This window comes from Mixophyes fleayi, chromosome 3 (genome assembly GCF_038048845.1).
Source record: "Mixophyes fleayi isolate aMixFle1 chromosome 3, aMixFle1.hap1, whole genome shotgun sequence".
Lineage (NCBI taxonomy): Eukaryota > Metazoa > Chordata > Amphibia > Anura > Limnodynastidae > Mixophyes > Mixophyes fleayi.
In genome coordinates this window covers 31,489,873-31,517,375 of record NC_134404.1, presented here as the reverse complement: position 1 = coordinate 31,517,375, position 27,503 = coordinate 31,489,873, and the positions used below count along the sequence as shown (strand labels likewise).

The window sequence follows — 27,503 nt, the reverse complement described above, 5'->3', positions numbered from 1 at the left end:
AAATGATAACTAGAATTGGTTTGGTTGCTATAGGCAACATCTCCACTTTTTCAAACCCCCAGCTTGATAAATTTACCCCCTGGTCTCTTACATGTGTGGTGTTCATATTGGATTGGATGTTTGGTAATCGGGGTGAATGACCAGATATTCATGTGTTAGGGCATCATCAGATTACTTAAGATATTTGATGGGTACTGTTTGTACACTTGTTGTGCATCAAACTATTCACCAAATTTAAGCAGTTCTGGATTTTGAATATCTCTTTTGTGTATATCTCTTCAGGGGCAAACGCAGGATTTTTAGAGGGGGGGTTTCCACACCACGCTGCCAGTGGGCGTGACCAGCATGCATGGGGGCGTGGCAATAATTTTAGACAGTGCTTGGCTGCTCTCCAACTCTTCCTATCCCCATAATATACATGGGCAATGTTGTGTGCACTACTATTAGGTAGGGATGAGCGCACTCGGATTTATGAAATCCGAGCCCACCCGAACGTTGCGGATCCGAGTCGGATCCGAGACAGATCCGGGTATTGGCGCCAAATTCAAATGTGAAACTGAGGCTCTGACTCATAATCCCGTTGTCGGATCTCGCGATACTCGGATCCTATAAATTCCCCGCTAGTCGCCGCCATCTTCACTCGGGCATTGATCAGGGTAGAGGGAGGGTGTGTTAGGTGGTCCTCTGTCCTGGTAGATCTCGTGCTGTGCTGTTTAGTTCTGTGCTGTGCTGTTTAGTTCTGTGCTGTTCTGTGCTGTGCTGTGCTGTGCTGTGCTGTGCTGTGCTGTGTTCTGCAGTATCAGTCCAGTGGTGCTGTGTGCTGTGCTCTGTCCTTCTGAGGTCAGTGGTGCTGCTGGGTCCTGTGCTGTGTCCTGTTCAGTCCAGTGGTGCTGTGTCCTGTGCTCTGTGCTTCTAAGGGCATAGTTATTTCCCCAATATTCCCCTGTGTTTAAAAAAATAAAAAAAAGTTTTTTAAAAAAAATACCAAAAACTACTTTAATTTTTTTTAATTACCACAAAATTTGCACAACCAATCCTGCAGTATAAGCCCATTGGTACTGCAATATTACCAAGTTCACACATTCAGCAGTAAAAGTCCAGTGGTACTGCAATATTACAAAGTTTACACATTCTGCAGTATCAGTCCAGTGGTGCTGTGTCCTGTGCTCTGTCCTGCTGAGTTCCGTAGTGCTGCTGGGTCCTGTGCCGTGTCCTGTTCAGTCCAGTGGTGCTGTGTCCTGTGCTCTGTGCTTCTAAGGGCATAGTTATTTCCCCACTATTCCCAAGTTTTTAAAAAATAAAAAAAAGTAAAAAAAAATAAAAAATTTAAAAAAAAAAAAAAAAATATAATAATTATAACCAAATTTGCAAAACCAATCCAGCAGTATAAGTCCATTGGTACTGCAATATTACAAAGTTCACACATTCTGCAGTATCAGTCCAGTGGTGCTGTGTCCTGTGCTCTGTCCTGCTGAGTTCCGTAGTGCTGCTGGGTCCTGTGCCGTGTCCTGTTCAGTCCAGTGGTGCTGTGTCCTGTGCTCTGTGCTTCTAAGGGCATAGTTATTTCCCCACTATTCCCAAGTTTTTTAAAAATAAAAAAAAAGTAAAAAAAAATAAAAAATGTAAAAAAAAAAAAAATATATAATAATTATAACCAAATTTGCAAAACCAATACAGCAGTATAAGTCCATTGGTACTGCAATATTACCAAGTTCACACATTCTGCAGTATCTTGTGCTACATATAATGGAGACCAAAAATTTGGAGGATAAAGTAGGGAAAGATCAAGACCCACTTCCTCCTAATGCTGAAGCTGCTGCCACTAGTCATGACATAGACGATGAAATGCCATCAACGTCGTCTGGCAAGCACGATGCCCAATACTACAGAGGGACCTGTGGTTGTGGAGTCCAGCGGGGACGAATTAATAATGTGTGATGAGGAGGAAGTACACACTGTAGGGGGAGAGGAATCAGAGGTTGAGGATGAGGACGACATCTTGCATCAGTAGAGCCTGTTTAGTCTGTACAGGGAGAGATGAATAGCTTTTTTGGTGTGGGGGCCCAAACAAACCAATCATTTCAGCCAAAGTTGTTTGGTAGGCCCTGTCGCTGAAATGATTGGTTTGTTAAAGTGTGCATGTCCTATTTCAACAACATAAGGGTGGGTGTGAGGGCCCAAGGACAATTCCATCTTGGAACTTTTTTTTTTGCATTATATGACCAATCAACAGTCGTTTGCCATGTTCAAAAAGTAAAACCAAATTTAAAAAAATTCAAGAAATTAAACCAAAAGTAAAATGCCGTGTCATAATTTAAAACAAGAGGTATTGACGTGCTCTAAAACTACTGTATTGTTGTTTATATTTTATAAACACTACACTTGAAAGCTTGAGTCTTTCAATAAAAAAGTAACTGTCCATTGCACGAATATTTGCAACAGGGACAATTTTAGGGTTAAGAAAGTCAACTAATAACACTTCGACGCTGTCTGTCTTTATAAACACTACACTTGGAAGTTGGAGGAGGTATTGTGGCCCCGGCACCAAATTTACTACCGGGGCCACTCCACTGTGCAGTCCATATTTAGGTGTATCAGATATTAAACAACGGTGACAGTTGATGCCCAATTTTTTAATTATATTGTGGCCTCGGTACCAAATTGTGTACCGGGGCCACCACACTACGCAGTCCAGATACTTGTTTGGTGGAATTCAGACCAGTTGAGGGTTTTATTATTATATTGTGGGGACCACTCTATCTATACCACACTACAACTCTTTACCACTCTATTTAATACTTTAATTCTATTTAATACTTTAATTCTATTTCATACTTTAATTCTATTTAATACTTTAATTCTATTTCATACTTTAATTCTATTTAATACTTTAATTCTATTACTAATTACCATAAAGAGGAACTGCCGCTTCTATTTAATACTTTAATTCTATTAGTAGTTACCATAAAGAGGAACAAAATAAACCAATTTTACCAAAAGTATAATATGACTTAGACTTACAAACACTACACTTGAAAGATGGTGCCTTTAAATGAAAAAGTCAGTCTTCATTGCACGACTATGTGCAACAGGGACAGTTTTTTGGTTTACAAAGTCAACCAATAACACTTGGACCCTGTCTGTCTTTAACATACTTGATGGGATCTCAATGACGAATTGTCTGTACCATGTTTGGAGGAGGTATTGTGGCCCCGGTATCAAATTGGGTACCGGGGCCACCCCACTACGCAGTCCAGATACTTGTTTGGTGGAATTCTGACACGTGGAGGGTTTTTTAATTATATTGTGGCCTCGGTACCAAATTGTGTACCGGGGCCACCACACTACGCAGTCAAGATAGATAGATGCGTATCATAGATAAAGTACATTCAGTGGTGTGGGGCAAATTGAAAAATATTCAAAATGCACTGACATTATCAAAAACAAGAGGTTGTCACACGCTAAAACTCCAACATGTATATGATGGAGAGGATGGAGGAGCAGCCGTATGTGTAGTGTAATGCAGACCTGTTGAAGGTTTTTTATATATTTTATTGTGGTGCCCAGTGCCCACTCCTCTAGGCAGTCCAGGTACATTTATTGGTGCGATTCATAAAAGTTCAGGGTTTTTAATATATTGTGGTGACCCACTCCTCTACGCAGTCCAGGTACATTTATTGGTGCGAATCAAACAAGTTGATGGTTTTCTTATTATATATATTGTGGTGACCCACTCCTCTACGCAGTCCAGGTACATTTATTGGTGCGATTCATAAAAGTTCAGGGTTTTTAATATATATTGTGGTGACCCACTCCTCTACGCAGTCCAGGTACATTTATTGGTGCGAATCATAAAAGTTCAGGGTTTTTAATATATATTGTGGTGACCCACTCCTCTACGCAGTCCAGGTACATTTATTGGTGCGAATCATAAAAGTTCAGGGTTTTTAATATATATTGTGGTGACCCCCTCCTCTACGCAGTCCAGAAAGATACCTTGTTGCAACGTTTTGGACTAATAACTATATTGTGAGGTGTTCAGAATACACTGTAAATTAGTGGAAATGCTTGTTATTGAATGTTATTGAGGTTAATAATAGCCTAGGAGTGAAAATAAGCCCAAAAACTTGATTTTTAAACTTTTTATGTTTTTTTCAAAAAAAATCCGAATCCAAAACCTTAAATCCGAACCGAGACCTTTCGTCAAGTGTTTTGCGAGACAAATCCGAACCCCAAAAATAACGAAAATCCGGATCCAAAACACAAAACACGAGACCTCAAAAGTCGCCGGTGCACATCCCTACTATTAGGTGCACGCAGCTCTCCCTGTTCAAGCAGAGCTGTGTGAAGCGGGGGCAGCGTCCAGCCACCTCAATTATACAGTTCTCTAGGCTTGGAGGGGGGTTTCCAGGCACTAGGAACCCCCCCCCGGTGTGTCTATGCTCTTTTGGGGTCATCCAGTCACTGACATATTCTACCTTTACTCTCCGCGGCACCAATTGGATGAGTGCCCTGAATATCAGATCAGGTTTTATCACAGACACAGGTCTTCACACCACACCATGTTTTTTTTGCAAGAGGTGTCCGGAGCGTTTAATGCTGCAATGGTGCCAGCAGTTTAAATTTTGGTAATGGCAGGACCTTGGGACCACAACTGTTATCCAAAATCAGATGGAGGATGAGTAGTGAAATATGACTGAGCATCTCCTATATCTGTGTCAGACCCCAAATTCCATAATCCTGTTACCCACAAACTATTTACATCAACATGATTCCATTTATATAGACGTTTTACTGCACTTATCACAAACGTTTTGGGGAGGGGTGGGTTAAATATTGGGTTATCTGTTTCCTATAATGAAAATGGTGTCCCATTTTGTAACTAGAGGTAAGACCATTTAATCTCTTTCGGAAAGACGATGGCCCAGGATATAACATACCTCTTGTAGAGCCGGGGTAAGAAGAGTTGATGCTCCTTTGTATCTGAATGGAACTCTTCTTTCTTTGCGCAGTGAGTCCAGATGGGACCCCCCAGTTTACAGCAGAGCTAACTGAGGCTAAACTCACCGACGACCAGAAGGACCCAAACATTCTACAACCCTTTGTTGCATTTGCTCCCAATGGAACCGTCAAGGTATATATAAGACCCGAGTATACCAGTTGGGCTAATGGCGTATAAAATGGTGACATGAGCTACGGAGTAGGGAAGGCTTCCAACCTTGGTGTGGGGCAGCATATTATTAGTGATCATATAGGGGAATTTGAAGTTGCGTTGTTAGTATTTCCACCGTTCACATTTCCAGCCAGACCCAGTTCCAAAAATAGAGTGTTGGGGGTCTATTTATCAAGCATTCCCCCTGTGTTAAACCCCCAAAAACTGTTGTTTTTGGGGGTTTACCGTGAAATTACTATGTATTATTGAAGCATTGCAGCAGATATCTCAGATATCTGCTACTTTGCATTTCCTATCGTTTTTCTGAGCACTCCCCATAACAGTGTATGGGAAGTGCTCAGAACCGCTATGTATTAAAGTCTAACTAGAGAAATTTTTCTCTTTTTCTACATGTTAATGTACCCCATCTGGAGCTGGTGCCATCTGAAGCTGGTGCCATCTGAAGCTGGTGCCATCTGGAGCTAGTGCCATCTGAAGCTGGTGCCATCTGAAGCTGGTGCCATCTGAAGCTGGCGCCATCTGAAGCTGGTGCCATCTGAAGCTGGTGCCATCTGAAGCTGGTGTCATCTGAAGCTGGTGCCATCTGGAGCTGGTGCCATCTGAAGCTGGTGTCATCTGAAGCTGGCGCCATCTGAAGCTGGCGCACATTAACATATCTGAAAACTTTCGCGCTGTCCAGCTCTGCTCTGAAGAACAGAGCTGGACAACGCATGTGTGGAGGGATCATGCGATCCCTCCCTGTCACTCATCGCACAGTTTGCCTTCCAGGATGTTAGTGCGCATGCACCAAGTTTTCGGTCGGGGCATGCTCACTAACAAAAAAGAAAAAAAAAGAGAAGATCACCGCAGCCTTCAAACTTGAGAAAAGACTGCGATGATCAGGTGAGTCACTTCTCAGGGACAGCAGGTTATCGGCACTGCTGTACCTGAGAATTTATTTAATACATTGCCGTTACTTTTCAATCCTTATCAAGCAGATAAGGATTGAAAATTATCAAGTGAAAAAAATGAAGGGTCATAAATAGATGCCTTAGTGAGCACCCAGGCACTAGGTGGAAATATAGGCACTACAACCACAAAACGTTTCCTGGCGCTGAAACACTATATTCCCAAACATCAGTTAACCGGTGCCTCAATACCTGCAGCTGTACAGAACCTATGGGTTCTCAGGAAAAAATATTCTATGAACAATAATGACAGCACTAGAGTAATGGAGCACTAGTAACCAATTACCGAATCCATGAAACTGTTGCAATATTCAACACTTATTTATTCAAAAATAAAACGTAATAAATCTTAAATCAGTGCACTGCAGTGCTGTGTGCCGCATTAAAAAAGAAACTTAAAATAAATAAATGAAAAAACATAAAATAATGAATACAGTTAAATTCTTCTATTGCTAAAAGTATGAATACTCAGCAATAATCTCCTCCTCTTGATCGTATCTAAAATATTTGTGATAGAATCTTCAATAGAAATAACATTCAATATTCATCAATACCATTGATATTCGATCTGATATCATTGGCAGCTTAAAAATGGCCTTCTTATTAGAAAGTCCCAGGACATCAATATTTATAACGTCTGATCTAAAATACAAAGTCTCGCTCTGACAATAGCAACAATGTAAATTAAGTGAGCCCGTGCTCAACCACAGTGATAATAGTAGATATAGTGTGATTGTTGTTACTCACTCACCTGCATCCCGGCCGTCGCTATGGCGACCGGGACGTCACTTCCGGCCCTGACCCGGCCGTTGCTGGGGCAACGATTAGACGCTTCAGCGCTGCGTCCCGGCAATGAGAGGAAGCCGGGCGCAGCGCTCACCATATCCTCTAGCCTGCGGGCTAATTAATGCAATTTATTAATTATGCTGGGCCTGTGTCTAATTCAGAGCTAGGCTCTGATTGGTGGACACTGGTATTTAGGGCAATGAGGTCTGCTGCCTCATTGCCGGTTATAGCTTCTGCTCTCCAGTCTGCTGACCTGCTTGTTCCCGTTCCTGTCTCCTGAACCTCTACTGATTTCCCGTGTATGACCCTTGGCTTTGAATTGGACTTCGCTTGTGTATCCTGTGACCCTGATCTCTGGCCTGTTTACTGTTTTTGCTATCCGCTTGTGACCCTTGACTTCGGCTTGTTTACTGGTACTGTTGCCTGCTGCCGGCCCTTGACCTCTGCGTGGACCTCACTCCGCTTGCCTGGGTTCTCCCCTGCCGGTACACACTTCACGACACTCTGTCAATCTGCGGCCCAGTCTGTCCCCACCATCAGGTGCTCCAGTGAACACCTGATTGGCAGAGTAAATTCCGGGTTGTGTTGTGCCGGCTGGAGGGATTCCTAACATTATAACCGGCCCAAAAACACTGAGACGAGGTTGTGATGGATGAAAGCGGATCCACACCGTCTCCGGTACAAGCCTTAGCAGGCCATTTTGAGTCCTTGTACCAGATGATCCAGGGATTGGCTGAGCGGTTGTCCGTTCAAGAAGAAGCCACGAAAACTTCACAACCCACTCCAAGTTCCATCTGTGAACCTAAGGTTAATTTGCTGGATCGGTTCACTGGAAATTGATCCCTGTTTCGGAATTTCAGGGAGAGCTGCAAGCTCTATTTCCGGTTGAGACCCCGCTCCTCTGGTTCAGAGCAACAAAGAGTCGGGATTATCATTTCCCTCCTGCAAGGTGACCCCCAGTCCTGGGCCTTTTCTTTGCCACAGACCAGTCCTGCCATGCAGTCCGTAGACGCATTCTTTGAGGCATTAGGTCTACTATATGATGACCTGGATCGAATGGCCTCCGCAGAAGCTCATCTACGGGCCTTGAAACAAGGCCGGCGGTCGGCACAGGAATATTGCGCTGAATTCCGTAGATGGTCACCTGATAGTGGATGGAATGACCCCGCCTTACGTAGTCAGTTCCGTCTCGGCCTGTCGGAACAGATTAAAGACTCTTTGGTGCAATATCCATCTCCTACTTCTCTAGAGGATCTGATGCACCTCTCCATCAAAATCGACAGGAGATTTAAAGAGCGGAAAACCGAAAAGGAGGCATCTTCACCTCCATCCGCCTTCATTACTGTTTCCACGGATGGTGAGGAGCCTATGCATTTAGGAGCGTATCGTCTCTACCCTGAGGAAAGAGACAGGAGATGATCACAAGGCCTATGTCTCTACTGTGGCACAAAAGGCCACTTCTCCCGTTCCTGCCCAAATAAGCCGGGAAAAGAGCATGCCTAGGGAACGAGGGGAAAGTTCACCTAGGTCTGCAGATTGTCTCCCCGAAAAATGCTGTATTGATCCCTGCACAGCTCACGGTCAGTGCTCGTACTGTGGACCTGTGGGCCTTCATTGATAGTGGAGCTGCAGGCAACTTCCTTGACATCTGGTTCGCCCGCGCTGCTGGAATTCTGATGGTAAAACTCAAGTCTGCTATTACTGTCTGTGGCTTAGATGGCAGTCCATTGCCAGGCGGCAAGATTACCTGGGAGACCCCACCACTACAATTGAACATTGGAGCTCTCCATTCGGAATCCATCGTCTTCCTCCTTATCGAATGTCCGTCAGTTCCTTTGATTCTGGGCCACCCCTGGCTATCCTGCCATAACCCTGTCATGGATTGGGTAAAAGGAGAAATTGTCCAGTGGAGCTCTTATTGTACACAGTCTTGCTTGACACTACCTCTGCGTGTGATTCAGCCTATTCCGGAGCAGCTCCCTTCACAGTATCATGACTTCGACTGTGCCATTGAGCTCATTCTGGGTTCTAAATTACCCAAGGGACGCTTGTACTCTCTCTCCGGTCCAGAGACCAAATCCATGCGAGAATATATTGACGAAAACTTGGAGAAAGGCTTCATCAGGCCATCCAAGTCCCCAGTAGGAGCAAGGTGCTTCTTTGTATTCAAGAAGGATGGTGGACTCAGACCCTGTATCGATTACCGAGGGCTGAATCTTATTACGGTTAAAAACACCTATCCCCTTCCTCTCATCTCCGTACTTTTTGATCAATTAAGAGGGGCAACTATCTTCACAAAAATTGATCTTCGTGGTGCCTATAACCTCATATGTATTAGAGCAGGTGATGAATGGAAGACGGCATTCAACACGCTCTCGGGCCACTACGAATATCTGGTCATGCCGTTTGGCCTTAGTAATGCCCCTGCAGTATTCCAGGATTTGATTAATGAGGTGTTACGTGAGTTTCTGGGACTCTTTGTTGTTGTCTACTTGGACAACATCCTCATATATTCAGAATCGTTGTCAGTGCACCAGGGTCATGTCAAACAAGTCCTACAGAAATTGCGGGAACATCATCTCTACGCTAAACTCGAAAAATGAGAGTTCGAGGTCCAGAAGGTATCCTTCCTAGGTTACATAATCTCCTCAGAAGGTTTCTCCATGGATCCAACCAAGGTCCAAGCAATCCTGGATTGGGTACAACCGAAAAACCTCAAGGCGGTCCAGAGATTCCTGGGATTCGCCAATTATTACAGGAGATTTATTGGCGGTTTTGCTGACATCGTGGCCCCTATAGTCACCTTGACCCGCAAGGGAAGTGATCCAGCTGTTTGGTCACCACAGGCAATAACTGCATTTGAAACTCTGAAGAAAGCTTTTGTGTCTGCTCAGGTCCTCAGACACCCGGATCCTAAGGTACCATTTATTCTTGAAGTAGATGCCTCTGACGCTGGTGCTGGGGCCATCTTGTCACAAAAGGATACCCAGACCCACCGCTTACATCCGTGTGCCTTTTTTCCCCGTCAGTTCTCTTCAGCAGAAACCAACTATGACGTGGGAAACCGAGAACTGTTGCCAATTAAATAGGCTTTTGAGGAATGGCGAGATTGGTTGGAAGGCGCTGCACACCAAATCTCCGTTATAACGGATCATAAGAACCTACAGTATATACAGTCAGCCAAACGACTGAGCCCCCGACAGGCTCTTTGGTCACTGTTCTTCACTTGGTTTAACATTATAATGACCTACCGTCCTGGTTCTAAAAATGTCCAAGCAGACGCCCTGTCCAGAAGTTTCCTGGCACATCATACTCTGGTCACTAACCCACAGCCTATTGTTCCCATGTCCGTGATTCATGCTGGGTTAACCCAAGACCTAAGCTGCACCCTACAAAGGTTTCAGAAATTGGCTCCTGATAATACTCCACTAGGATGCTTGTTTGTCCCAGTACATCTTAGGAAGGCAGTCCTTGCGGAAGCACACAATAATCAGACCGCTGGACATCCTGGAGTCTTCAAAACATTGAAAATTCTTTCACGTACGGTATGGTGGCCATCTTTGTCTGCTGACGTCAAGGATCACGTCCTGTCTTGTGAGGTTTGTGCCAGAAACAAAATTCCCAGGACTCGTCCGGTAGGCCAGTTGGTTCCTTTGGCCATTCCTGCAAAACCATGGACGCACTTGTCCATGGACTTTATAATGGATCTGCCATTCTCTACAGGACACAATACCATTTGGGTCGTGGTAGACCTGTTTAGTAAGATGTCTCATTTCATTCCATTAACCAGACTTCCTTCTGCTCGAGATTTGGCCGTCTTATTTATTTCAGCACATTTTCCGGCTCCATGGACTTCCTACTGACATCGTCTCTGATCGGGGGTCTCAGTTCATAGCACTGTTTTGGAAATCTTTTTGTACCCTTCTCGGAATCAAGGTCAGTTTGTCGTCTGCATATCACCCTCAATCAAATGGGCAAACCGAGAGGGTTAACCAGTCCTTGGAGAAGTTTTTACGTTGCTACACATCAGAGTTCCAAGACAACTGGTCCTCCTTGTTACCCTGGGCGGAATTTGCCTACAATAATTCCTGTCACTCATCCACCAAAACCTCTCAGTTTTTTTGCAATTATGGTTTTCACCCCAGGTCTAACTCTTTATACTCACTCAAGTCCGTTGGTACCCAGGAGACCCGCTCCACTGCCAGGGATCTCAGAGTTATCTGGAAGAAGGTCCAGTCATCATTAAGACAAGCCTCATTTGTGGCAAACAAAAATTCGCACCGCCATCGTACCATCTGCTCCCTCAAGGTGGGCCAGAAAGTTTGGTTGTCTACAAAAAATATCAGGCTTATACAGCCTTGCAAGAAGTTGGGCCCTAAGTTCATCGGGCCATTTTCTATCGTTAAGCAGGTTAATTCTGTTGCGTTTAGGCTAAAAATTCTGAGCTCCATAAGAATCCCCAACACATTTCATTGTTCGCTGTTGAAACCGGTACTATATCCTAGCCAAACCCAGTCGTCAAGTGTGCTTAGGGGAGATTCAAGCAAATCACCAAGATACGTGGTTCAAAGGATCCTGGATTCTAAAAGAGTGCAAGGACAGGTGCACTTCCTGGTGCAGTGGAGGAACCGCGGGTTAGAAGAACGGTCTTGGGTTCCGCGGAGACAACTTCATGCCCCCAAACAGTTGAAAGAGTTCTTTAAGAGATTCCCAAGAAAACCTGGATGTCGGGATCCCTCGACCGCTCCTCAAGGGGGGGGTACTGTTACGAGCCGCGGTGGTGCCCAGCCGCCGCGACTCACTCACCTGCGTCCCGGCCATCGCTATGGCGACCGGGACGTCACTTCCGGCCCTAACCCGGCCATTGCCGGGGCAACGATTAGACGCTTCAGCGCTGCGTCCCGGCAATGAGAGGAAGCCGGGCGCAGCGCTCACCATATCCTCTAGCCTGTGGGCTAATTAATGCAATTTATTAATTATGCTGGGGGCTGTGTCTAATTCAGAGCTAGGCTCTGATTGGTGGCCACTGGTATTTAGGGCAATGAGGTCTGCTGCCTCATTGCCGGTTATAGCTTCTGCTCTCCAGTCTGCTGACCTGCCTGTTCCAGTTCCTGTTTCCTGAACCTCTACTGATTTCCCGTGTATGACCCTTGGCTTTGAATCGGACTTCGCTTGTGTATCCTGTGACCCTGATCTCTGGCCTGTTTACCGTTTTTGCTATCCGCTTGTGACCCTTGACCTCGGCTTGTTTACTGGTACTGTTGCCTGCTGCCGGCCCTTGACCTCTGCGTGGACCTCACTCCGTTTGCCTGGGTTCTCCCCAGCCGGTACACACTTCACGACCCTCTGTCAGTCTGCGGCCCAGCCTGTCCCCACCATCAGGGGCTCCAGTGAACACCTGATTGGCAGAGTAGTGTTGTGCCGGCTGGAGGGGTTCCTAACAATTGTGAGGTTTAATAATCAGATTGTATCTCCTTCTCGTTAATCCGCTAAATCGAATCATCCAAACACAAAACCATTAGATCAATCCCGATCATATATTTTTAAACTTGATAGTAAATCCAAGTAATTAGCCAGTCATTATCAGATGCAATAAAGGATCATATGTAAGGTCCCTAAAGGAGATGTGCCTCACAGGGCGACTACCTCCTAATACCTCCGAATTTACCACGATCCGCGTGGATGACTGGATCCCACCTCGGTCCCGGTTTGGGTTTTCTCCGGACGCCCGCAAGTAACGCCTAAGAAGGAAACACACAGTTAAACCGAGTCTACCAAGTAAGGGCTGTCCGAGACTACGGCAAGGGACGAAGACACGGTCAGTCCAAGCTCCTTGCCGCCTCCTCACTTTGTTCTTGCCAAGACGCGGGGGACTTCAGGCACTGAAGGCCAAGACTAATCCGAGGACTAATCCCGCCTCAAGTGCCTCACACACCTGCCGGTGAGGGCCTAACCGAAAGGAGGAATCGAGCGTGATACTCACCGGGACACTCCCACTTCCGATCCGGTTCTCCTGCACCTTCCCGACTCCTGCGGATGACAAGACACACAGCCTCCCTCTACGCTCTCCGTGAACTAAGATGGCACCCACAAACTGGACTAACTACAAACGGCGACCCGACCCTAACAACGTTCTAATGGTCGGCAACGCAACTACGTCAAACACTAGGACTAACTAAATGTGGTGCACTAACGGAACTACTAGTTACACGCTACGGGGAACACCAGCCGGTGTTCACAGCCTAAACCGGAGGGTGGTTCCTAACCCCCTCACCCAGGTCTTACCAAGAAGCTGCCTTCTTGCTATGGAGTCACACACAGGCCCCAAGTACGGGTTCTTTAAGCCCGGCTGAGGCTCAGTAAAACAGCACACTAACCCGCGGGCCGACTGCCGCACGGAACAGCCGATCGAACTGAACCGCCCGACTGCCTGTACTCGGGTATCTCACACGTGTCCCTTCGTCCGGAACCACAGGTCCACCTGCACGGAACCGGCCTTGAGGACCCTTGATCAGAACCACGGCCGCCCCTGGAACTGCCTCAAGGTGTGCTGCACTGCCACCAACTCACTCAGCCACCCCCCTTGGGTACCAGTGTGACCCCGGGGACCTAAGGGACAGGGACACTACGTGTGTTCTCCCCTGACTATGTGTATGCTGTTACTTACACTTGTCCCCACACAGCACGGGTTAGCACAGGAAAACCACAGGAAACAAGAGCCTACCTTTAATGGGGGCCTGACGTCTTGCCCCTGGACACAGTTAGAAAGCACACCAAAATACTGTAATGTAAACTACACTCGCCACACAGACAGAATAAATAGATACAGTCTACAGTACTTTGCCGCTACTTACCCGAACACACCGCTGCTAGCCAACCAGCAGGTTGCTACAGCACCACGGGAGCCTACGCTCGACCGTACCTCCTAACCACGTGTGCTCACCTCACACAGGACCGCGTCTACTCTCACGAGGCTCCCACGCCTCTACCTCACACCACCAGGGCCTTAGGCCCTACACACCATGGGTCTCTGCCCAGCTACGCACAGAGCCTTCTGCTCTGACTAATGGGCCTCAGCCCCCTCTCTAACCCAGGGCTCTGAGCCCACTCACTAGGGCCTTATGCCCTACTACCTAGGGGTCCTAGCCCCTGCCTGAGGCCTGTGGCCTTCCTAGCTGACTGGGGGCCTTGTGCCCTTAATAGCAGATGGGCTACCAGCCCCTAACCAGGCCCTATGGCCTTCCTATGGCCTCTAGGCCACTAACTACCTAGGGCCTTGTGCCCTTGTACCTGGGGCTCAGAGTCCCCCTCTCTAACTAACAGGGGCTTGTCCCCTTTATATAGATACTAATGGCCTACTGGCCCACTACCACGTTGGGGCCTAGTGCCCAGGTCCCTGGGCCTTGTGCCCCTACTATGGAGTGCCAACGGGCCTTGTGCCCGACTTTCTTATATGTACTGCGGGCGTGGGCCCGGGAGAGGAGTTGCCTGGCAAGGCCTTACCTGGGGCTGTCTTCGGGGAGCTTCTCCTGGACTCCTTCCCCGCCTGCCGCTGCTTCTCTGCTCTGCCGCCGGCTTCTGCTTTTGATCCCGCCGGTCTTCAGGCAGCAGAGGCGCTCTTAGCCCTAACAAGGGCTCTCTGCCGCCACTGCTGGTCTCCGCTGTCTTCGGTTCTTGATCCCGCCGGTCTTCAGGCAGCAGAGGCGCTCTTAGCCCTAACAAGGGCTCTCTGCCGCCACTGCTGGTCTCCGCTGGCTTGTCTTCTGGTCTTGATCCCGCAGCTCTCCGCGACACGTCCTCTTCTGACTCTCTCCGCCGTCGAACTGAACATGGCGGCGCGCGCGCCGACTTAAATAGTCGGCGCCGCGCTAGCGTCATCACGTAGCGTCGACGCGACGCCACGTGATGACATGGCGGGCCCGGATTGGTCCGTCGCCATGCTTCTTTTTGAAATGGCCGGGAGGTGAGCCCTGATTGGCTCACCGTCCCGGCTGAACGGAGTGGACCGCCGCCCGAGGGATGACGACGGCCCCGGACAGGTAAGTCCTCTACACATATATCACAGTGATACTTTCCTGATCATTGAATGAGTCCGTGCTTCGGTAGCTCCTATATGTACAAAAGGTAGTCTTTCTTCCCCGGTGCTGGGGTTACGGGTAATCACTGTTTAGTATCCAAGATAACATTCCCTTTAGAGCAGGCCTGTCCAACCTGCAGCCCTCCAGGTGTTGTGAAACTACAAGTCCCAGCATGCCCTTCCAGCTATCAACTGGTTGTCTACCGGCAAAGCATGCTGGGGCTTGTAGTTTCACAAACACCTGGAGGGCCGCAGGTTGGACAATCCTGCTTTAGAGGATAAATAATTTCAGACGGACTCAATCAGTATCCCATCAACTCCTATATGGAGCTAACGTGATTTTAGGCAGTCTTCACGGCCAAATGCTGCATGAGATGTGGTGTAACACCCGTGTCCTCTCCTTCCTGATGCGTTTCTTCACTCACAGGTGATTTCATCACAGGAAATGTCGTATTTATTTTAATATACAGCATATGTCTTTTTTACAGCTTCTTGTTGTCTCTCTCAACCCTCTCTCTTTATCTATTAGGGGAAAATTGTTTATGCCAATCAGGGCAGAATAAGTGATTTTCAACACCTGGCTAATTCTATAAATCTAACCAACACGATCGCCATCGTACGCTATGGGGGAATAGGAAGAGTTAATAAGGTGAGACATATCTGTGTACTCGAATATTCTGTAATATACAATACGGAAAGGCTGTGGGGTAGATTTACTAAAATGTCTAAAAAACATAAGTGGAGGTGTTTCCCATAACAACCAATCAGATTCTAGCTATCATTTATCTGATACATTCTAGGAAATGATGGCTAGAATCTGATTGGTTGCTATGGGCAACACCTCCACTATGGTATGGTTCCAGAGTAATAGCTTTATTCTGTATGTTCAGTGTTAGATACCTGATCAAGGACTTGGTTCTTGCATAGTGAGGCAGATATAAGCAGGGGTGTGTGTGCAGCAGTACTTACATGGTCCGGTATGAATTTTCAGGCAATTAACGCTGCCGCCTTTGGAGTTATCGGAGTAATCATTTACACTGACCCGAAAGACATAAACGATGGGAAGTCTGATCCTGGTGACACGTACCCTAACTCCTGGTATATGCCCCCATCCGGTGTAGAACGTGGTTCATTCAAAGAAAATTTTGGAGATCAGCTGACCCCCTACTATCCAGCTAAAGGTAATGCTGGGCTGGCAGAGGGGCAAGAAGTGCTTCTTGCTTTGCTCTCTCTCCAGACACCCAACCTGTATACATTTTATATCAACCAATCGTTTGTCAATTATAATTTTAATTTGCATAATCGATGAGCAATTACAAGGCTCTCTTTTATGCATGCAGACCTCCCACAATTCTTCTTGTCTCACCATTGATACTACAGTACTTATTTTGCAGAGTTCACATACAGAATTCCAGAGTCTGAGATAAAAGGCATCTCCCACATACCGGCTCAGCCCATAGGCTTCCAGGATGCCCGGGAGTTAATATGGTAATTTACTCCACTTTCAAGCTTGTAATTATGTATCAATGATACACAAGTGATGTCATTATATTTGTCTAAACTGTGAATAATATGTGTATAAACATAGTTCTGATGTCATTGCTTCAGTGTCATTAAAGTGAGTTGTGTTCTAATGCCCTCCCTACTGTACATATCCGGGTCAACAAGTAACATTGCAAATATATGTTGAAATATTGAAGTGTCAGTAATTGGTTTGGCCATTTTTGATCTTAATAATCGTTGCCAATCAACAAGGAATGCTGTTTTCTAAGTTCCCAGTGCTTTAAGAAGGCATTTGACCCCAAATTGTACAAAGTTTAAGGTTCAATCCAGGTTAATTAGGAAGATTCAGAGCCCTGGGGTGGAAACTTTGCCATCTCAGATGTCCCAGTATAATGAATCGGTGTCTCAAAGTCCCTTTTATACAAAAAGAGTAAAAAAACGCATAGACAAATACACAATTTATAAAAAAAAAGTTTAATAAAAGACTCTTCAATACTCTTGTTCAATAATTTAAATAAAAAAATCTTCTTTTCTTCTTTCTTGATTCTTGTAGTCCAAATGGAAATTAAAATATTTTCTTCTTATTTCTTTCTTGGTACATCCATCCTAGTCCTAATGAGAACTTCCCCTGAAAAGTTTCCATACAAAGACAGATAACCTGCAACTATGAGCACCGCCATGCAGTGATAAAAGTTGGGATACTACAGGGCTCCACCTTACTGACAGCCAATCACAAGCGGGCAGTGTGAGAATTCTTTTGATTGGTTGGGTGTAAAAGAGGAGGGCAGGGGACAACTGGCTATAGTCATTTCACATTGGCGTTTGTAATGTGCCAAACATGTATACTATGAATTTACAAATAAACCTCCCATACTGTTGTCCAGAGATCTGCGCTCCTGAGTGTACTCCCGTGTGGCCCATCTATCCAATGTAATGTGTGTAATGATAACAGGACAATAACTGCATTGTATGGATCCTACGCCATACCACCAAAAACCTCCAGCTGATACTGACAACATGACTGCCATTATTATCTGCTACTTATATATGGCACTAGAGAATTAGGTTCACATTGACTGTGTATATATATTATGTTTATACTGTGACTGTGGTTTTGTTTCTCTATCCACAGTCAGATGGATGGACCCCCAGCACCAGACGCCTGGCAAGGATCTCTGGGCTGTGCTTATAACATAGGACCAGGCTTCCTGCAAAATAAATACAATAACAGGTAATGTACATGGTAAAGGAAGTTATTTTGGATATCAGGAAGGGTTATTTGTGGACCAGAAAAATGCGAAGACAGAAAGCAAATGTGATCGGCACATTTCGGTGATGCTAGGATAGTATTATCAGATCATGGCAGGCATCGGGGGACCCGCTGGTTCAGGTGGAACGCAGAGCTTCAGGTTTATAATAGTCCGTGATAATGTATTCTTTCTGAAAAGACTCTGTACCACTTTGTGGTCCTTCTGTTGATGTTTTATGTTTTATCATTAACATTACACGTCTCTAGGACCATTTGCAAGGTTCTAGCCGACTTTCTTTTTAGAGTTACCCCATTTATTTATTTAAACTTTTCAGCTTTTCCTAAAATATTGCTCATTTTATCTTCATGTATGGCTAAACTTATTCATGAGAGTAAGCGTACTAGTTTGTCTTGTCTTTTACATGTCTCACTTTTTTGTGCTTGTTTTTATTACATTAGTGGAAGCGTGCTTACCAGGCAAGAAAGGCGCAAAAGGGTTTCCTTTTTGCAAGGACAAAAATCCTTTGCAGATTCCCCCTCCTATATACAGGGAATGTCCCCTATATGCACTCTCCTCCGCTTGAATCTCATTTAAATTTCCAGCAAAAAAAATATCTTTCTAGACACACCCTTATGGCTAGCCTGCACTCAGCAAGAAACACCTGCAAATCACCCAGCCAATCACAAATGAGGATGGAATATTTATGCCCCACACATGCCGCCATTTTTATATGTAAAAGCCACGTGCGGAGCATTTGCACAAAAACTAAAAGCAATTGCACCGTGGAAGGTGCATTTTAGCACTTTTGTAAATGTCCCTCAAAGTGTGGTCTGTAGGTTCTCCACTCTCATCTTGACCTCCCAGGGCAAGTGCTGGGTTGTCCAGCAGCTGCCAGGGCCAGTGCTGGGTTCTCCAGCGCCTCCCTGCCTTTCGTCGGCACGTACTCAGTAGAGCCCCATTGCTCGTGGTCCTGTACTGACTCGGACTGAAACACGGTCATTTCCTCTTGGACTTTTACCAGTAGAAGAACTGTCAGGAAAAGAATACATAGAGACTGCTGTATAACAATAACATAATGCTATCAATATTGTAACAGCATTAAATTTATGTCTCAGTGATGTCCAGGTTAACGTTTACAATCAGCGAACAATACGCTCTTCAGCTAACGTCATGGGGATGATTCGAGGAGCTGTGGAACCAGGTGAGGTCATCATTATACAGAATGAAGTGCTGTCAATGACATTTGTGTTTTTTATAGTTATCTTCTATGCAACAGTCGGGCAGTACAGATAAGATGAGAGACACAGGTTAGATTACAGCTCTGCCGCCATTTATACCGTCCTACCGATAGCTATAAACGGAATCCCTCCATATTATATTGTATTCACACAGTTCCATTTGACCATATCAATTTATTATTTGCCGACACCTGTGAAAACACATGCAGCAGGATCAGAGACCAAGGCAAGATACTGGTTTGGACACCCCTCAAATCATCCCTGCCTATAGGCCTTTCCCTTGGCAATCCCCTGCAGTCTCCACCAAACCACTCTATTAAATGGAATCTATATTAGCTCTAAATTTTGTTGAGCTTTTATTTTCATTGGAGTCTGGAGAGCGTGTGCCGGCAGCCACAACAATGCTGCTACTACCCCTTTTCCTTTGCCGTTTGGTGTTCTATCTTAAAAGGTTGCTCTGCTGTGATTGGCAGTTCAGCAGCAGCAAGTTACTGAACTACCAATCACAACACGCACAGCTTAGGGCATGCACATTGGTCGCCCACACCTCTCCCATAGCGCTGACTCTGGTGCCCCTCATTGCCCACTGCCCTAGGTGAAAGTCTAGGTTGCCAAGTGGGTGATGTAGCTCTGAACAAGACAGCATGAGATTTAATAGAATGTATTGCTCTCAGTGCCGGCATTGTAAGTCATTTTTATATGTGTGCGCTGCAATTACCAGACCAGCTAGTAAGCATACCGTACGTTTACCAGCACTTGGTGCTTACCTAGCTTGTGTGATTAATGTGGGGCTGGCGCGTTACTGGATAAATTCTCCTGGGATGACAATTCCTCTTCTTTGTATATCCAGACAGGTACGTCATGTACGGCAACCACAGAGACAGCTGGGTACATGGAGCCATCGATCCAAGCAGTGGGACTGCTGTGATGCTGGAGATAACAAGAGTTTTGGGCACTAAGTTAAAAAATGGTACTGCCAATCTCTCACACACTCATACCTCAGCATTGTATGACCAACCTCAACCAATGTCTTTGTGAAAGGTGACATCTCATTTCATATTGTCTGCTTTCACTTTTATTTTTAATTTCTATGGAACTTCTCGAACAATAAAAGGGGTGTGATTCAGGGCAGCCTGGGGGAAGGGGGGTGGGTTGGTGGTGCGCCCTTAGAACAAATACGGTGACAGTAAAGTCTGCTATTCAAGCCCAGATTTACATTTTGTCTCAGGGCAGCCCCATAAAATCCCCCCATCACCGCCTTGCCAACCTCCATGGTATCAAGCCTTACTTATCCCTGTATAAAATAAATGCATATACAAAGTTCAGCGCTGATCGAGCCCACAGATCAATTTTACATGACTGAAATAATACATTATTACTATACAAAATGTTAAGAAATGAAAAAGCAAAAATGTACATAAAGAGTCAATGGACATCCCTGGACTTCCTTCAACGGGAAACATTATTTCCATCGTATTGTATGGACTGTTAGCATTGCGCTAAAACAAGTGCATTGGGTGTTTCTGGACCTTGACAAAACACGTGTATTCTATATCTGGTGATGTGAAAAATATGTCTTGTAGTAGGAATGGTCCAAATCCATATCAGGATTAAGTATATGCTGGTCATCAAACTGAAAAATAGATTTATTATTTGTAAGATAACTGAAATTATTTTGGATTTAGCCGTATTTGGATCCCTTAGTAAATCCCGACCCCAATCCTAGTTTCCTGGAATCCTTACCTCCACCCTCTTACTTATTCCACTTTATACCAATAGTTAATCTATAATATCAATATCTTCTCAATGTCTTCTGAATGTGACTGTGCTCCTAATGTATGGAATATTTATAGGTAAATGGCGTCCTCGAAGATCCATCATTTTTGGCAGCTGGGGTGCAGAAGAATTTGGACTGGTTGGCTCAACAGAATTTGCTGAGGTATCTCAGTGATAGCACACGGAGCATAAATTTTCGAGCAGAAAAAAAATATTTCAAGCTTCGTTCTAGAGATCTATAACATTATAATAATGTGTTTATCTTTCCATTTGAGGAATATTACAGCAAGTTAAGAGACAGAACTGTAGCCTACATCAATGTGGATATCTCTGTGTTTGGTGAGTTCTACTGTGGCGATTATGTATTGCACCTAATCACTGATTATTACTTTCCCTTGATATTCATGAATGTCGTGTGTCTTTTGTATGTAACAAGTGTGCTTTGCTGAATGACATGAATTTGACCTGTGCAAGTGTCAAGAGTCTTTTGAAAGTAGCCAGGCCACACAGATAACATCTCTGAGGCTTTACAGAGTTTGTGTAAACACTCTGACCAGCCAGACAGAGCAGAAGGGAGAAATCCTATCCTTTGAAATGTCAGGCGTATATATATATCTCAAACCCTGTGTTATTCTGTGAACCAGTCTGCCCTGACATTGGGTTAACTTCCAAAGGTGTGGGTGAGAGCAGTGTGAGAAGGTTAAAAAATCAGCTGGCTACCCTGTAATGTTGTTCATTCTGTGGGGAAACCTACCTAGGTTGGAGTGTGCCATTTTTCCCAAAGTGTACTTCTCTCACGCCAAGTCTTAAACTAATAAGTTAGTGAGTCTAGTTTTATTTCCTATTTCATTTCTGAAACTTATTTGTGCAACTTATTATGCATGTCTTGTTTTTAACTATTTTGTATTTAAGCCTTGGAAACATATTTCGGATTAAATACACTTAATCTGGCATATTCACCGTGATTCTTTGTGAATTTACGAAGCCAAGTGAGGCTCACACTACATGTGTATGTGATTTAAGAGTGAAACATTAATAAGTGGTTTTGGTGAACGTAAGGACTCCATAGTAAATCCTTCATGGTGGTGGAAAAAGGTGTATTCATTGGTAAGTGACTAAGGTAACTCCAGTCACGGCCAGCTGTTTCAGATTGCTGTATCTAAGACGGGACTGGACGTTCGTGACAGCTACAATAAACCTTCTTAAGCTTGTTAACAGAATGGCATCTATGTATCGTAGAATACAGGATACCCCAGACTGTAGCAGTTTATGGAGATTCAAAATTAGACTTTAGGATTAGAATTGTTGCACAATATGAAACTTAATAAAGGTATGGAAATATTCTATATCGCCATATTTCTTTCAAAGGCCTATCACATTGAAAAATAATAATCATTTAATTAATAGCCAACGCTGTCAGGACTTTGTTGAGATGTTGTTTATTGAATACCAGCTTATTACATTGTAATATGCAAACTTCTCTCTCTTTAGCCAACGCGACACTGAGGGTCCAGGGGACTCCGCCAGCACAAAGTGTGGTCTTTACTGCAACCAAACAGGTAACCCCATGATCTGAAGAGAGATACACAAAGCTAGCAGACGTTATACTGTATACAAATTCCAGTTCACTGTTGGGTATTGATGTACAACCCAACAGTACAAAGTGCAAGTTGCCTTTTGTGGATGCAGCCTATCAGTTCTCTAGGAACTTCTTACATCACCAAGGCATTTTGTGCTCCATTATTACTACTTCTTCCTAATGAAACTGTGGGCTGCATTTTCATAAATACGGATTCAGCCAACAGACTTAGGAGATATTGACACAGGTATATTGCATTGTATTTCTCTGGCATTTGTTCCAGATCATACACCGACTTTCGAGATTTAAAGTTGTGCAGAAGTTATGGTGTGCTCTGGAATAACTCACAAAAAGTGGAATTTTTACAAAAATGTTCAAAGATATTCCATTTTGCACATAGCGTATTGAAAGAGAAAGGTGATCTATCCTTTACTACACTTGAGACACTCAATAACAGCAAAGAGACTGCTCCAAGACCTGTCCTTTTATATCAGGAAAAGCGACATAGTCACTGTGCATTCGTGGACTGGTGGGAGAAGTGGCTGGGTAGCTGTCTTGAGTAGGAGCAGTTGACAGCTATGCGGAAGAACCTCATGTTCCATAATCATGACCATAACAGTGGAGAGTGTAAAGTTCCTCCACTGATGGTCCCTCTCCAATGCCAGGGTCAACTGTCACCTCTTCTATGGAGAGTTGAAAAGGCCTGAATTTAAATGTAGGCCCTGTTTGTTGAACCCCTCTCCCCTCCTATCATCACAAAACACCATGTACTCAACCACCACTACCCCCTGATAAAAGCTTCCTGTTTTCTGTAGAACTACATCTTTGGTGAATTTAGCTCCATGTGTCCACAGGAGATTCATGCTCATGAGAAGATGTGACGAACAGACCAGCTTAGGTTCCAAGTAGATCGCAGTCAAATTTGATTGGCTGCTGTGGATTTTTGCTACGTTTGAGTTACAAGGTGTTCACGTTATTAATGTATGTCTTACCATCTTCTTTACCACAGGTGAAAACCCCAGGTAACTCCCTCACAGTGTATGATAACTGGAAGAATCACTCCAATCGCACCAGCACTCAACATGGCGTAATTCCTCAGTACGGGTGTCATTCTAATGTATCTCAAACCATCAACCTATTGCTGCAATACTAACTATGGAACAGATTTCACTCAGGTGCCCCAACCCCTTCACCCCCAACCAGAGACCAGGGGCCATTCTTCCCAGGCCTTCTCTGTTCCTGTTACAGCCCTGGCAGAACAACAGGGGGGACGGACATGACTGACCCACCCGCTCACATACCCATCCACGGACGTTTTAAGTTGTCAAACTAAATGAATTTGTTGGTTCTATATTACAAAACCGACAGAGCCCCGGGGAAAAAAAGAAACGTGTTAGTAAATCTTTTTCAAAGGTGGTAGTGCAGCTTTTAATAACAACACAGTACAACATATAACTTGTTAATGTTCACCTATTGCCTCCACAAAGCATTTATTGGTCTGAACCAATATTCATAAGAACCCAACCTAACTACTAGCAACTAGGATCTATCATACTCTCATGAGAAGTACCATAGCTTATTACAGACTCAGTACAGACATTTTTTTTAACTTATACTTTTATTCATATTTTCCAGGCAAAAAAAGTCCATCACAATCACAGAACAACATCACAGAGTAACTCACACATCCTGTACGATACCTATAAATCTCAGGGTGCACTGCATGCAATGTTAGGATATAAATGTACCAGTCTTCTGTATAACGCAAGTCATAGAACAGCTTTCCCACCTCTTATTAATCATTAGAAACCTTTTATAGCACAACAACACAAACATTGTCACTATAACTGTAATTAACGCAAACAAAGCGTTGGAAGCATTGATTTAGCGGCTGGCTCATCGTCAACTCCCCCGACCCCCCCCATCCCCGTGTATAGGGCTTGGAAGAGGGATAACAGGGCCATCAGAGGGAAAGTCAATAAGTTTCAAGTTTACAAGTAAGGAATGGGATGTCTCTAAGTGCTGGCGCAGTGGGAGGAGAATAAGGGTAATTGCTTATTACATGGGCAGCATGGTGGCTCAGTGGTTAGCACCTCTGCCTCACAGCACTAGGGTCATGAGTTTGATTCCTGACCATGGCCTTATCTGTGTGGAGTTTGTTTGCTCTCTCCGTGTTTGCGTGGGTTTCCTCCGGGTGCTCCGGTTTCCTCCCGCACTCCAAAAACATACTGGTAGGTTAATTGGCTGCTATTAAATTGCCCTTAGTCTCTCTCAGTCTGTGTGTGTATGTTAGGGAATTTAGACTGTAAGCTCCTTTGGGGAAGTGACTGATGTGAGTGAGTGAGTTCTCTGTACAGCGCTGCAGAATTTGTGGCGCTATATAAATAATAGATAATGATGATATTACATCACAAATGTTTATTGTATAGAACATATATACACATCACTTGGTGTTGCAACTTGCAAGCCCAGCTTTTCTTGGCCACAGGTCCAGCATTACTGCAGATCTTTGTGTGAGACAGTCCCGATTTTTGACAACCTACGGGATTTGGCCTCAACTGAAATTGATGTGGCTGCACATGTTCGGGACGGTTATGTACCCATCACATACACACTGTATGTGATGGATACGTTGTTGAATCTATCACATGACTGGACTGATCATTTCAGTACATGTAGTAAACTGATCAATCAATTGTATATCGCAGACAGGTACACTGCAATATAACTGACACACACTACTATAAACACAATACTGCCTTTCCCTGAGTGCGAGCTGACAGTCTTACTGATCGCTCTTGTTATGATTATTCCTGTAGGATCGGAACTCTGGGAATCGGCAGTGACTACGCCCCCTTTCTGCATTACCTGGGAATTACCTGCATGGATATTGCTTATACATATGACACGGTAAATTGTCTTCTTAAAGCAATGAGAAGTGCGGGCAGGGTTCTTAGTTTGTGGTTGGAATGACCGAGTAGAAGAAGTTGTTGCCAGAGATACATTCATTGTGGGCAAAAGACCTATATACTATATTTCGATACTGTCTTTATTACATGAATCACTTTTGTGTGTTTGAAGATTGTAATTATTTAGTTCAGTGCCCAATCCAGACTTAGAAAAGAGCCCCTTGGTATGTTGCTGTGTGCAGAAGGCTAATTTTTGAGCAATCCCCATCGGTCAGTTCAAATGTCTGCGCCCTATATGTTGCCCCTTAGCCCTAGGATCCCCGCGCTTTCCTGTAAAATTAGGAGCAAGTATAAGTGTGACATCACACCAGAACATTCGTACTGGGTTTTCCATTTGTGGGGTTCCTAAATTACCCATTTTAATCTGATATTGTAATTTTGACCCCTGTTTGTTAGCTATCCGCCCCCACCTTGGCCCGTTTGTGCACCTTCACTGCCTGCCCATGACCTTTGAACCATTCCTGACCACGATCTGTCCGCAGTGAAGTGCAAATACCCATTAGACTCTGCACCTCCCCTTGAAAAAAAAGCCATGGTAAACCTCACTAATAATAGACATAGGATTGTCATGGTAAAATTACAAATTCCAGGGTAATTTGGAATACCAGGGTAGTTTTTGGTAAGGGTAAATCAGGAGAAGCTTCGCTTTCCCTGGCAGTCCAAACACTATTTACTCCACTGAGCACCTGGGTTGGGCGATCATATACTGTGCACTAGAGGCTAATTGTGTCTTTCTCCTTTACGCCCTACAGAGAGTAACATCAGCTCGCATATACCCGGCTTACCACACAGCTTTTGATACTTTCGATTATGCATCTAAATATATAGACCCAGGTAAGTACAAGGATTCTAAGTATATAATGTAGAGGTGTCACTCACATAATACCATAATAGTCATCTCTATACTGGGAGAGCTGTATGTACATTCCTGTAATTATATACTGCACTGTCTGACGTACACATGGGGCCATATTTCAAAAGTGAAGTATCGAGAAAAACTTTGACAAATTTTTAATTAATTTCTATCATTTAATTGGGGAATGCCAAATAATTATTAGCAACGTGGGGTGTCAAAATCACCTTATGTATTATTCATACTTGCCTACTTTTTAAATCTGTACTCTGGAAGATCCCGGAGTACAGATCATGTGACAGAGGGTAGGAGGGGGCGTAACGACGTCGTTACGTCACTATAGGCTCGCCCCTACCATAAATAACAGAAATTCAAGGTATTGAATAGCGAGGGCGGGGCTTAATGACGTAAATTAAGCCCCTGCCCCGCCATTCAATGAATTTCGGGATTTTAGAGGGTCTTGGAGGTTTGCCTACTCTTCTGGGAGTCCGGGAGGACTTCCCGAAATTCGGGAGCCTCCCGGAAATTCCCGGGAGAGTAGGCAAGTATGGTATTATTTCATTCTTGAAATTCAATAAACTTCCAAAAGGGAAGCCAACAGGCAAATTAATTTATTTGAAAGCATAACAATCGACTACACATACTGGACGTAGCCATTTTGCGGGTTCAACCGATATATATTCATGAAAATTCAGCTGGAAACCTCTATTCAGCCCACAAATGGCTGCCTCCACTACAGACAACTGGTAACCTTTAATACACATTCCTACACTTTTAGTTGGCAATAGTTCAGCCATAACTGACCTTCCGATGACATCAGCTGTCCTGTCATGGGGATACAAACACTGGGGTGCTCTTTTTAAGCATGGGTGGGTAGATTTACTATCTACTTTCACAAACAATCACCAATGGGATGATGCTTAAAGATGACGTTATTTAGGCCTGTGAGCGGAGTTATGTCGTGCAGAATTTGTAATTTAGAAATAATTTCAGTCTGGTAGATTCTTAACATTATGTTATTTTACTTTCCTGCAAACCAGTGGGCAGTGCCAACCTATGTGTGTGGGTTCCTTGTAGGTTTCACCAGCCACCAGACGGTGGGGCGCACAGCTGGCAATGTACTCCTGCGACTCGCGGACAGCCTTATCCTGCCATTAGGAGTAAGAGACTACGTGGAAACTTTGGAGAATTACTATACGCAGGCCATGAGCTTTCAGGCCAACCTCAACAAGTACAACATCTCCCTGGGTATGTGAGCAAAGCACTAATATGACGCTAACAGCTTTCTCCTGGCTACTGTTCTGTTATAACGATTAAGCGATAATGTCAGGGATACATGATTGACAGATGAG

General features: G+C 44.6%; 1 protein-coding gene across 1 annotated transcript in view; it reads left to right on the top strand.

The window, feature by feature from the left end:
- LOC142143096 (aminopeptidase NAALADL1-like) overlaps positions 1–27,503 on the top strand; it is a 45,599-nt gene that overhangs the window by 8,660 nt on the left and 9,436 nt on the right. Inside the window, exons 3-16 of the mRNA XM_075200809.1 lie at positions 5,013–5,134; positions 15,513–15,632; positions 15,975–16,164; positions 16,378–16,471; positions 17,619–17,717; positions 18,852–18,937; positions 19,825–19,944; positions 20,828–20,913; positions 21,026–21,089; positions 22,242–22,309; positions 23,339–23,427; positions 25,149–25,239; positions 26,051–26,132; positions 27,229–27,399. Of these exons, the coding sequence (XP_075056910.1) occupies positions 5,013–5,134; positions 15,513–15,632; positions 15,975–16,164; positions 16,378–16,471; positions 17,619–17,717; positions 18,852–18,937; positions 19,825–19,944; positions 20,828–20,913; positions 21,026–21,089; positions 22,242–22,309; positions 23,339–23,427; positions 25,149–25,239; positions 26,051–26,132; positions 27,229–27,399 (1,482 nt within the window). The remainder of the gene's footprint in view (positions 1–5,012; positions 5,135–15,512; positions 15,633–15,974; positions 16,165–16,377; positions 16,472–17,618; positions 17,718–18,851; positions 18,938–19,824; positions 19,945–20,827; positions 20,914–21,025; positions 21,090–22,241; positions 22,310–23,338; positions 23,428–25,148; positions 25,240–26,050; positions 26,133–27,228; positions 27,400–27,503) is intronic.